We start from the raw sequence: 13,837 nt of genomic DNA, 5'->3' as shown, positions 1-13,837 counted from the left end.
CTTCTTCTTGCCTCAGGGTCAGTAGGGTCTCTGACACTGATATCTGATGTCAAAGGTCGCGAGCAAACAGCGTCACTGCCATTTTAACTATATACGTGCAAAATGTGAGCGACTCCGAGCAGGGCGGGTTATCTTCGTGTTATTGATTTTTATCGTCATTGTTGCTCATGTGAAGCGTGAGCGTATTCAGGGATTTACAGACTGCAGGCTACTTTTTGATGCACCTTGGCTTGCGTGGAGAATATGCTTCTGTTATCTTTTATGCTACGATGTGATTTATGAAATATTCTGTGTAACATTCCCTGGACTGTGTGAATTATCATTACTATCTCTGTACCTGAGAGATGCGTTTACTGCCTGTGGGAAGACTGTTTCTGTCCTTCTCTGCATTTGATGTCCTGTATTCATTCAATATGCTGTAGTTTGGGGTTTTTTCCCATTATTTTGCAGAAATTTGCTGCCCTCTGCTGGTGAAAGAGTTCATTTTGAAGCCCCTTTTTGATGGCTGATGTGTTCAGATTTTGCAATGAAATGAAAGTGAATGACAAAGAAAAGATAAATTATTTGATAAACTAATTACTTGTTGTTTCCCCCTTTTTGGTATGATGGAGACATGTTTCGTTTTCTTTAAAAAAAAAAAAGAAAATGCAATTTTTCCCCATTTTCTTCAACTTTTAAAGGTCATCCTGCTATCAGTCCTCTTTAAAACAGCAGCTGCCAAGTTTTCACAGGAAACTAAATTATCTGAAGATATTTTATTATTTAACATGGCACAAAAAATATGTGCTTTACAACACGAATTTGAGAGTAGTGATTTAATTCATCATTTTTTCTTTTCTTTTTTTAAAAAGTGGAAGCTTGTCTCTCTGTGTTTTGAATGTTGAGTCTCTGTTCAGGAGTTTTATGGGTTTGAAAATGTGCATCTTGATAACAATCACTAAAAAACAACAACAACAAACTGAAGGCAACTATAACAGAGAAGTTCGATATTTTATGACAAAAAATTATATTTTGATGAAAATGCATATTCAATATTTAACTATTTTGACGAAGGGCAATTCAACTTTTTTTCAGGTGATTGATTATCAAATAAAATATGTAAGGGGAAAGTGTGTTTGTGCATCTTTTTGTAGCTCTCTTTCTTTCTCTCTCTCTCTCTCTCTCTCTTTATCACTCTCTCTCTTTCTCTCACTCTCTCTCTCTTTCTCTCTCGCCACAAAATAATAGGCAACAAACCAAGCGCGCTCTCGTCACAACGTGACATCTTGCGTGCGCGCCGGAACTCGTGTTACCTTCAGGTGCTACTACCAAACTCTAAATTTACATACTCAATTCCTGAACGCAATCAAAGCTAAATCAAATCCCAGCACTGAACAACATGACAATGACACAATGGATAATATAACAAGCTTTTAAAATACAACACATTGTTAAAGATGAAACCAGTAAAGCAGTGTGTAGTCAGGCTCACATTTCAGATGTCTATGAGTTGTTAACAGCTCCACCAAATAGTGATTTTTCCCTCTAAACTTCTCACATGGTTTCATTTCCACAAATGTTCAAATGATCCAATATTTCAGCAAAAATCAAAGATTAGAGAAAAAGTCCAAATACTGAAAACACATTTGTGTACAAAACTTAGTTTTTTCTTCTTTCCTCTCCCATTAATCATCTCACCACCCCTCACATTTATCTGCTGACCCTTTGGAGGGGCCCCACCCTTAGGTTGGGAACCACTGGACTAAACTAGCTAACTGTATATAAAGTAGTGTAAACTAGCTCCACCTCCAGCAGCTACAACAGTAACATGCTGCTCTAACACTGATGCTTCACTATTAATAATCTAATGATGTCATATATAATAATATATCAGTCAGAGGCATACTACATCACTCATAATACTGCAGTACTTTTACTGTAATACTTTACATCAAGCTCATCATTTTTTATATACTTTTACTGTAGTACTTTAACTACATCAAGCTCATAATACTTATGTACTTTTTCGCAAGTAAACTTTTTTAATGAATGATTTCAATACACTGTCCTCATGTGAACCTGACCAAAATTGGGACTAGACCTATAGTTATCAAATTTCCGACAGCCCTTGAAGGCACCAGGGGGAAGGCGCGCTCCCGCTGCTTGCCTCTCAGATCTGTCAGTTACAGCCGGACCCTGAACGCACCCGGACCCGGCCGACCAGCAGCCCTCCCCTGCTCGCCTATATACACTAATTCCACTTTTTTGGATAAATACAATCACCGTCATTTGTTATAGTTTAAAACAACAGTTCGGTGTGTTTACTCTGCAAGGATGCCCGGGCTTTGTTAGGTAACGTTAGCCGCCTGAGAGCTACAACCATCATCCGCTGTGTGTGTGTGTTTTTGGGGGAGAAGTAGCCGAGTCAAAGGCTCCCTCTCTCGGCTGCGTGGTCGGTGTTTCACCCGGTTAAAAACATGGAGCAAACTAACCGCCTCACGGAGCTGTACCACTATCTGCAAGACCCGCACCTCGTTGCACGCTTTCAACGCTTTTGTGGAGTAAGTGGGACATTTAAGAGAACCATCCATACCTCCACTACTACCACCACCGGGAGCAGCAAGGAAGAAGACCGGACTCACACGCACAATAACGGGGCTTGCCATCACCACCTAGCCGGGGGCAATGAGAGGAGCGAAGACTCGGCCATTAGAGGAGCAGGCGAAGGGGAGAAAGTACACACAACGGCGGCTTCGCTCAGGAAGAGGATAGTCGATGTTAACGCGGTGAACAATCACCGGGAGGAGAGTGAAAACATACACCAGAATGGAGCGCTTCTGTCGGCAGCGACCGCCGGAGGAGAGACGGTCGGCGTGGGGAATAGCGGTAACGGTCGGAGCTTCATAGTTGCTGCCGGGGCAACCGATGCCGGGGCAACCGATGTCGGGGAAATGGAGAAGATTCGAAGCCTCATCGGGGCTGCCGGGGCAACCGTTGCGGGGGAAACGGAGGAGAAGATGAGCAGCACGGTGAAACCTCTCCGTAAAAACTCTCTCACGGGTGAAATTGGGCAGGAGTTCATCATCAAGAGCAGGCTCCTTTACTACATGTTTACTTTTGGCACCGAGCTAGGCAATGAGCTCTTCTACATCACCTTCTTCCCCTTCATCATGTGGAATGTGGATGTCTTCGTGGCCAGGCGGCTGGTGATGGTTTGGGTTTGGGTCATGTACTTGGGACAGTGCACCAAGGATGTGATCGGGTGGTCCAGGCCAGCTTCCCCTCCGGTGGTCAAAGTGGAGATGTTTTACAACTCGGAGTACAGCATGCCGTCCACACACGCCATGTCCGGCACTGCCATCCCCTTCTCCCTGTTCATCATGACCTACGGCCGGTGGGAGGTACAGTCAGTCCACCTTTACTCACCAACAAACTCTCAAAATGTCTAAAAAACACCACTAGATTGCATGAAGGAGAAGTATGCAGCTACTTCTTCTTGATTATGTAGTCGATTAGTCGATAAATCGTTTCTATTAAACAACCAAACTTGATTTACACAGTACTTTTGTAGATTTAGAGACCAATGCACACCTAAACAATCAAAGTTAATTGACTAAGAACAATAAAAGATGGGCAGTAAAGATAACAGTCAATAAAATGATGCAATACTACAAAGATTTAAATAGATTACAGTGAAACAATAACAGGATTTTACAATTGAGCAAAGTAAATAAGTGATGATGGAATAAATGAAGTATATAATGATGATAAAACCACAAAGTTATAAAACTAGTCTCATCAGTTGGTTTTTTTAGTTTACGTTTAAAGATATCAGTCAAATGAAGTTTATAAATGTCTTATTTTTTCCGAACAGTCCAGAAACCAAAGAAAATCAACTAATTATAATGTTATAATGAATGACAAAATCATTCAATCACATTTGAGCCACTGAAAAAGGCAACTTTTGGGCATATTCACTTAAAAAATGACTGATTATCAAAGTTATTGACTAGTCATTTAATCTACTAATCCTCGACAATCAAATTCTCAACATAGACATTTGAGCTTGAGAAGCATTAAATAAAATCTGTCAATTCATCCTAACTCACCAACAAGCTGTCAAAGTGTTATACGGATGATGTAAGGGTTATATGGTGAAGTAGCAGGATCTACTTCCTCTTATTTCCACATGAGGAAGAGAAAGTTCCCCATGTTTCATTTCATAATATTTGGCTGTTTCCTTTTTGCATGAGCGTAAAATCCACAAGGTTAACTGGAGAACAGTAAACATGACTCGACTTCTTCCTGATTTCCAGAAAAGAAACAAAGAAACTTCACCTTGTCATGTTTCATAATGTCTGCCTGTATGTGCCTGTTTCCTTGTTGGATGTGAGTCAGATCCTCAAGGTTAACTGGAGAGCAGTAAACAGTTTTGTGAAACTTTACTTAGGAAATTTTCTGCATCCCAAGAAAGGCTAGAAAGTCACATGATTATCCTCCATCAAGACTTTTAAAGGATTAGACTTATGTTTTTCTTCTTATAGGAAGTCGAGAAACTACACATACCCCTGCTGTCTTTATAATGACTTCACACTGTATGAAACACACAATACCTGATCTTTAGATGTCTGAGAGTAACATTTGATTATTACTGAGGTTCACTGGTGCAAGACATCCATCTACAGACAGATTTCCATCAAAAATGAATTATTTGTCCCCTCATAGTTAGTACTCAATACTTTTACCATATCGACTGAAATAAATCGATACTAGGGCTGGGTGTCGTTAAAAATGATGATACCAGCACCAGTCGAAGTAGCATTAAAGTGAAACTGATACCAACTGAGTTCTTCATTCGATACCCATTACACATTTAGTGCGTGTGTAGCCACACTTTAGAGCCTTTAGTGCTAAGCGCGCTAACTCAAATTCACCACAACTTCACCACCACAGACGGGTTGTAGCTGCTGTGGCAGTGGGCCAATCACATCGTGTTAAAGAGAAGAACGCTTGTGTTGATTGGCTGTGAGCAAGTCCATACAAATAGTCATATTTTCTAGCTCTGGGTGCAAAAAAGGATCGATTGCAGGTATTGTTTGATGGGAGATGTTTGGATACTACTTGGTAGCAATTTATTTTGATCATTACCTTAAAGATTTTCACTTTATATACGATTAAATGGTGTTTGTCCCAGACATTAAAGCTTGTTCCAGCTTCCTGTGGTTAAATGCATCAGACAGCAGGCTTGGTCTTAATCTGCTGATTATTTTGTCACTTAGTCGATTTTTATCATTTTCTCTATTAAATGTCAGTTAATAGATAAAAAATGTCTGTTTTTTAACTTCCAGCTGTCAGAGGTGACGTTTTTAAATGTCTTATCTAGTCCGACCAACAGTCCAAAACCAATTAGATAAAAGACAATAACAGATAATCAATCTATTATAATAGATGACAAAGAAAGACATTAAATCACACGTGAGCTTCTGAAACCAGCAAACTTTTGGCATATTTGCTTAAAAGAAATGACTTAAATGATGATTTTGATTATCAAAATAGTTGCCAACATTCATTTTTTGTTGATCAACTAATTAATTAATTGACTACTTGTTGAGGGGGGTCAGAACATAGTGATTGGTAATATATTTGCAACACTAAATATAACAGTAAAGTATATTTTGCACATTAAATGTCGCAGGAACTTAAATGATTGTATCTAATAACTAATTTAAATAAGATTAAATACATAAAAGAAAAGTATAACATTTGATACTAAACTGCAGCCTAGAAATCATTCATATGCTGCAGTTTCTTTTTGCATTCACACCAAACCTGGACGAGCTTTAATATCTGACTGAATGACACATTTTCACACACATGCTGTTCATTTTTCTCCACATTGTTTCCATCACCCAGTTTACTCTCACTGCCTTGTTCAAGACCTCTGTGACAGTGTGATATTATGGCTGTTTTTTTAGGTCTTAACCCCCCCCTCCCCCTCCACTACACCACACTACTACTACAGCAACATGCAAACGCAGGATCACTGGGACTTTGCCCTCTGAAGTCGGTCGTTTGAAGCAGCGTCATTAACAATGAATGAGCGCTTGGCTCGGTGGATTGGGTGACAGCAGCCGGAGCAGCTGTACGAGCACATAGTTGACCTCTTTACTGCTTGTGTACTACAGTGAAATCAAGACTGACAGTCCGCAACTACAACTGGTTTCACTATGAGGCTGTGATGCTCACGACACTAGACAATAAAATGGTTAGATAGAAGGGGAAAAAATTCAGCCATGTTTCCTCTGGGAGCTTCTCAGAGGTTAATATTGTCTGGTTTTCATCATCTTCTATAAAAGTAAACTGACTGTTTTCATTATCAATTAATGTGACAATTATTTTCTTGATTAAAGGAGCAGTCTGTAGATTTTAGTGCACGTTGCAACCAAGTGAACCCCCCCCCCTTCCATTACAAGCAATAACAATATCAAACTCAACGTATTATCACTCAACACCAATATTACTCTTATACATAATGTTTACTATATTTTTTAACTACTATTGTTTTTATTGCTTGTGTACTTATTTATTTATTGTTCTGTATTATTTTTATTGACTCTCTTTCTATTTGTACTGTCCACTTTGCTGCTGCAATACTGTAAATGTCCCCATCGTGGGACTAGTAAAGTAATATCTTATCTTATCTTATGGAGGAGCATTTACAGTGGACATGAAACTTGCAAAAAAACAAACATAAAAGTCTTTTTTTGATCCAGTGTTTGGTTTGTCCATTCTGGGCTACCGTAGGAACATGGCAGGCTCCGTGTAAGAGGACCCACTCCCTGTATAGATATGAAGAGCTCACTCTAAGGTGATGAAAACAACATTATTATTAGTTTCAGGTGATAATACACTAATTAAAATATACTTATCAATATCATTTTCCATTTCTGCCAATAGATACCCCGAAATTTTACACACACGTCCTTTAATTGATGAGTCGTTTGGGCTCTAAAATATCAGAAAATTGTGAAAAAGCTCCTCAAATGTATTTATTTGTCTGGACCAACAGTTATGTACCCAAAGATACTCAGTTTATTATCAAAGAGGACTAAAGAAACCAGAAGATGTTCACATTTAAGAAGCTGAAATGATAGAATTGTGAGAGATGTGAAATGAGAGAGGGCTCAATGCTGATAACGATATTAAGGAGTAAAACCCAAACTCTGTTAAAGTTCATGAAACTGATCGTAGCGTCTTAAATCGCTACAATAACAATGCACGCAGGCGTTTTGTTTTGAAAAGCCCGTCTCTGTGGCTCCTTTTCTTCGTCTCCTGCCATTCACTCAGTAGGAACAACAACACATTGTGTCCAGAGAGTCTGTGTGGTTTCACCTCCATTGTCTTCCTCAACGTGAGAGACGTGAGAGACGTGATCTACGAGCTTCAGGAAGTTTACAACAAGTCGAGTTGCACAAGAGGAACACCCAATCCTGGTTGTACAGAGAGTACAGAGACGGTAATATGTAAAATATATTAAAAATAGCCCCAAAAATACCAGCAGCCTCCAGCCTCCAGCCAAATGCTGGTGCAATATGCAAATGTCTGTTAGATTTGCTTCAGTCACCAGCCAAAAATAAAACAATGGTAATGGTAGCTCTTTGTGGTTTTAAGACTTCTGGTGGGACAATCCAGTCATTTCAATATATCTTTTGGGCTTTGGAACAGTTGTGATTTAATTTCTCACAGTTTACTGACATTTTACAGACCAATCAGCTGATTAATTAACCAAGAAAAGCCTCAGCAGCATTATTTGATAATGAAAAAGCATCTAAAGATTAAATTGAGTATTTTTGTACATTTACACTGGTGAGAAATCCAGTAAATCTAAAGCATTTATGTGTAGTTAAAAGTCTCTCCTGCACTGATCACCCACTTTGTTTCTTAAGCAGAGACTTTAAACGCTGCTGCAGCCGTGATCCTGTAATCTCATCATTTTCCAGCCCTCCAAAATAAAAGTTCCAACATGTGGGTGGTTTTTAAAAAAAAGGGAAAAAAGGACACGGATTAGAGATGGAAAACATGTGGGATCACTGTGTTATCGCACTGTTCGAGAGAGCAGAGGTGGGATTGATTTACAACACAGCACCGCCCACCCCAAATCTGTCCGCCACACACACACACACACACACCACACACACACACACACACACACACACACACACACACACACACACACACACACACACACACACAGAGAGAAAGCTGGAGATAAGACCTGACCTGCAAATGTGTGACGGCGAGATAGGGCAAATTTACTGTTTTACTCTCTCTCTGATTTATCACTTAACACAAAAAACTGCTTCTTTTGAAGGTCTTTTAAAAAATACTGACTCTCCTGTCAGTGTGGAACGGCAGATAAGACATCGACCTCTGCCTCTCTTTCTCTCTCTCTCTTTCTCTCTGTCTCTCTCTCTCTCTCTCTCTCTTTCTTTCTCTCTCTCTCTCTCTCTCTCTCTCTCAGATGTCGTCCTTTAACTTTTGCCCCAGCTTTAAATCCAGTCCGCTGTGACACCTGCGCTCACTGCCACTCAGTATTTATGAATGAAGCCTTTAGTGAAGTCTTTATTACACCTCTACTACACCTTTAATTTCACCTGAATGAGTGAAAGTGTGTTAAACAGGAGGGGAAATAGATATAGAGTTTTGTTAACGGTCCAGCCCAGGAGCTTTGTCTTGTTTAGTTTCACTTTGTAAAGTGACCCAAAGTAGCTCCTGAATATTGTACTTCTTTTTTGAAGGATCAAGTTTTAAAGTTCATTAAACCTGCATGAACTCTCTTCACTACATGACCAAGGGGGTTATTAAGTAAGAAATATTGATTTATTTAGTGAATTATAACCAAATTATCAGGTTTGAATTGCAGTTAATAGTTAAACCTGCATTAACTGATTATTTTTGGACACTTAGAAGCAGTGAAAACAAGCTGCAGACACAACATATCGTCTTTAAGTTAATATGTTGAACTTATTTGTACATCCAGTAGTAATGGAACAACATTATCATTTATTTGGAGTCATGTTTCTGTCCACCTGCTGAATCTACAGTAAGTCCAATATTCACTCTCTTTTTGCTCTGTTTTTGTTCTCCACCAACTCCTGAGGGTAATATCTGGCTCTTTAGCTGCTAAATGCTCCACTATGTTCACCAGCTAGTCATTTGGTGCTGAGCAGGTAGTGTTGTTTTTTTTGTGTTTTTTTTACAGCTTTTTCTTTAAAAACGGCTCTATGAGAGCGCTGAGAGTGAACCGACACAGTAAAAGTTGCAGCCAGAAAGCTAAACAATGAGCTGAAACTTACTATAAAGCTGCGTAAAGCCAAGAGGAGCTGCAGAGACACATTACACTCAAATTTGACCCATTTTGACATTTGGCAGATGTTAAAACACTCCAAATGTTGCTCTATTACTCTGAAATTTGATGATTAAGTGGCATTTTGCATAGGTGCTATACATTTTGACCTGTCAAATTATCTCTGTATCTATTGAAATGTGTTTTAGTGAAATGAATAGTTAATAGTTTTAATAAGATAGTAGTTATGAGGATTTGTTTTTATGATGTAGCAGTGAAGACTGATGGCTCTAATGGTTATACAATAAACCCAACAGCTCCATAAAGTTCTGCTCATTTTACCTTTCAACATAAAATAACATTTTAATCATTATTGCTATGTTATATTTTCATGTCTTAGGTAAAATAGGACATGATATTGTGTGATAGGAGCTGTTTAGCTGTTTAAAATTCACTCTCTCTGCTCTCTGAACATGAATAAAGGTTTAATCACACATTTATTGATCAGTCAGATCGACTATTGATGCTTTCTAAACACATCTGTGCTTCAACATTTGGTATAAAACACATTTTATGAGGGGATCAAACTGTGAGGATAGAATATGAACAGTATGTGAAGGGTTAGAGATTATATTTCTTTGTACTGAGTCTTTTTGATCCAGAATGAAAATCTGCAGTACGTTTTTTGCTGGTAATGTGATATTCAGAAGATATAATCTTCATTTCAGATAACAAAGAATGTTTTTCAGGGAATCAGAGCTCAGCCACATTGTTCTGCTCACTGATATAAAACACATCTCTTCCTCTCTCTCTCTCTCTCTCTCTCTCTCTCTCTCTCTCTCTCTCTCTCTCTCTCTCTCTCTCTCTCTCTCTCTCTCTCTCTCTCTCTCTCTCTCTCTCTCTCTCTCCTCTCTCTCTCTCTCTCTCCTCTCTCTCTCTCTCTCTCTCTCTCTCTCCATACTGCTCTGTCTATTACTGTGACTCATAAATCCGATCCAGCTTTATTTGTAAATCACTTTAAAACAACCACAGCGACCACAGAGCCGTACAGAAGAATAAATAAAAGACATAGATAGTGAAGTGTGGTTGTATGTGCACAGTGTGACCAGCCACACTCACAAAGTCACATTTATTTGACTTTTCTAAATGAACACATTATCAGCAAACAGAGCAAAGAGAAACGTAAAAGAAACAAACTCTGACACTGATTTTATGACATTTGATTTGACATATAATGAGAGATAATAAGCAGTAAACACATTGACACAGGTCAGCTTGTTATAATAATGACATCATCGTATCGTACAATACACGGTCATGACCTTGATCATTTTTGCTGACCTCCATATTTCCCGTTGTGTTTACATGCGTGTTTGTTTACTGAAGAGAGGAGAGTTGGTCTAGATTAACATGGTTTTAAAATGACAATAATATCGTTTATCGCAATTATTTCTGGGACAATATATCATCCAACAAAAGTAGTTATCGTGACAGGTCTAGACACAGGAGGGGAAAAGTGATTTTCATTTCACTGGATCTTAACATTTGGAGTTTTACAAGCAGGATGTTTACGGTGGGAATCCAAATCACAGAGTCAGCAGATTCACCAGAACATGAACCTCTTTTTTTCTCTCCCTGCAAACCACCTCTCACTGTCATTCTGCAGCATTAAGGGCCGTCCACACTGAGAACGATAACTATAACTAACTATAATTATAATGACAACGATGTGAGCGTCCACACTTAAGTTAAGTTAAGATAACTAAGTACGCACCGCGCGCTCGAGCTGTGTCTGCAGCTAATTACTGATGAGTACTGATGAGTACTGCTGTAGTACGATGTAGAGAGAAAGAAAAAGAAAAGCAGAAGAGTTCATAGTCGGCTGCTGATTCAGTGTGTTGATCAGAAGTATTTCATACACTAGCTGCTGTGATGTTTCAGTATTTACAGACCAACCTGAGCGCGGTGTGTAAAAGCACCGATGCAGCAGTGACACACAGTATGAGCACAGATCTGCTTACAAAGATCCACTGACTTTGTTTTTTAACATTATAATAGAGAACAAAGTTCCAGCATCTTTGTGATAATAAAGACCTTTCTAAATAAATCACCTCTGTCATCCTGCTCCAAATCACAGCGCGTCGGTCCTGGGTGAGAGAGGAGCAAAGACACATTCAAATAAATAATTACATCAGTCAGGGGAAGGATTTTGATTGGCTGTCGGAATTTTTATCGTTCATCAAATCGCTCTGAAAGTGATTCCAACGATATCGTTCTCTATCGTTATAGTTGTGGTGTGAACTCCTCCATCCACTCAAATTAGAACGACATTTATAACTATACATTTATACTTATCGTTCTCAGTGTGGACGGCCCTTTACAGCACATAGCACATTTTCTCCGTCTCTCTCAGTCTGACTTTAAGGGATTTTTAAAGATTTTTTATTTGTGGCTCAGGAGGTAGAGCGTCGTCCTCGAATTGGAAGATTGGCGGTTCGATTCCCGGCTCCTCCAGTCCACATGTCAATGTGTCCTTGGGCAAGACACTTAACCCCTAATTGCTCCCGTTGCTGTGCCAACGGTGTATGAATGCGAGTGAATGGTTAACTTCCTCCTGATGTGCAGGTTGGCACCCTGCGTGGTAGCTGCCTGCCATCAGTGTATGAATGTGTGTGAATGGGGTGAATGAATTGTAGTGTAAAGCACTTTGAGTGGTCGAAAAGACTAGAAAGGCGCTATATAAGTACAGTCCATTCACCATCTTTTATCTTTGAAAGCTTTCTGAAGCTCGGTCTGGAGAGCAGATCCTTGTTTCAAAAGGAGCATAAAGAATATAACTTAATTTTTAGATGTTACCTCATCACATTGTTAATATTATCACAGTGCAATGATGTTTTTTCTTCTTCTCGGATCCCTCACCGCTTGCCGTAGCCTCGCTGTGAGGAGTTTCTTTCCTATTGAACTTGTCTGAGCAGAGCAGGAATGTTTGGATGGTGCTGTGAGAGTCAGACAGACCTCCTCCCATCCCCATCCCACCCTCCACCTCCTCCTCCTCCTCTTCCTCCCCCAGCTGAGACGATAACCGGAGCCAGATGTCTCGCTGTGTGAAGAGCGGAGTAAAGGAGAGGACGAGGGACAAAAAATAGGAAAGCTCAGGAGAGAGGAGACAAGAGACTACATAGATGAGAAGAGAAAAGACACAGTGAGACGAGATGGAGAAGAAGGAATGAGACGAGAGAGGAGAGGAAAGAAGAGGGAGAGGAAAAGGAGTAAAAAAGAAGAGGAAGGTAGGAGAAGAAGGCGTGAAAGGAAGAGTTTAGGGGAGATTGGACCAAGAATGAGAAGAGTGAGAGAGAGGCGAGGAAAGAAGACAGGATTATTAGAGAAAAGTGAGAAAGAGGAAAGAGGAGAGGATAAAAGGGGTGAAAGGAAGAGTTTAAGAGTGAAGTAACAAAAAAGAGAGGAAGAGACAAGAAAAAAGAGGAAGCAGAGACAAGTTAAGACTAGATAGATGAGAAGAGAAAAGACATGGCGAGAAGAGATGGAGAAGAAGGAATTAGACGAGGAAAGAAGAGGGGAATTATTAGAGAAAGGTGAGGGAGAGGAAGATAAGAGGAGAGGAAGATAAGAGTAGAGGATGAGAGGGCATTAAAGGAGGAGTTTAAGAGTGAAATAAGGGAGAGAGGTCAAGGGACAAAAAGGAGATAAGAGACTAGATAGATGAGAAGAGATGGAGATGAAGGAGTGAGACGAGAAAAGGGGGGAATTATTAGAGAAACTTGAGGAAGAGAAGTAAAAGAGGAGAGGACGATAGGATAGATAGATGTCAAACTGACACAATAATAAACTTCTACTTCACTAAAACATCAGATCAGAGAAGTAAATTCCTCCATTTGAGTCCGAGCTGAAAACTTTACTTTTTCTTGTTGTTTATCTTGTTTCGTGACTTCCTCTCCGGAGCAGGAAGTGTACGGTGGGAACGCCGCCGCTCTTCCTGTCGGCCTGAATGAGTTTTTTAACAGAATAAAACGTTTCCTAACTCTCTTCACCCCTCCAAGCGTCACATTGTTGTTTTTTATTCATTTAAACTGCTACCGAATATCGAGCAGAAATCTCTTCAGTTCAAAAGAAGAAAAAAGGGGATTTTTTTTTTCATTATTCATGTGAAGAGTTAAAGATCTTTAGGACAAAGACTGCAAACATCTGTCGTCTATTTTTTTTGATGATACTGATCTGCATGTTCAGTATTGTGCTGGTTTTAGAGAGACTCTATGCTGCGTTTACTGGACGTGGGATTTTCCGTTATTTAGTTTCCGTTTGAAACAAAACCTGTTTATGTGTTTGAGTCTTTTTTCGTCCTCTCGACACTTTTGTTCATGTTTTTATTATTTATGATCATTTCTTTTAATGTGAGGCGCAGCCGTCTTGAGTTTAGTGGAAAAAACATCAAAGTACAACAGAAGCATTCAATGAATTATTAATGAGAGAACATACTGTATGTTGTTTCATACT

At 39.5% G+C, this 13,837-nt stretch overlaps 1 protein-coding gene across 1 annotated transcript in view; it reads left to right on the top strand.

The window, feature by feature from the left end:
• The first annotated feature begins 2,201 nt into the window (after positions 1-2,201).
• LOC134001050 (sphingosine-1-phosphate phosphatase 1-like) overlaps positions 2,202-13,837 on the top strand; it is a 28,434-nt gene continuing 16,798 nt past the window's right edge. The window contains exon 1 of the mRNA XM_062440584.1: positions 2,202-3,380. Coding sequence (XP_062296568.1) covers positions 2,457-3,380 — 924 coding nt within the window. The 5' untranslated portion in view covers positions 2,202-2,456. The remainder of the gene's footprint in view (positions 3,381-13,837) is intronic.

Source organism: Scomber scombrus, chromosome 19 (assembly GCF_963691925.1).
Source record: "Scomber scombrus chromosome 19, fScoSco1.1, whole genome shotgun sequence".
Classification (NCBI taxonomy): domain Eukaryota; kingdom Metazoa; phylum Chordata; class Actinopteri; order Scombriformes; family Scombridae; genus Scomber; species Scomber scombrus.
This window is presented reverse-complemented; position numbering and strand designations above follow the sequence as displayed.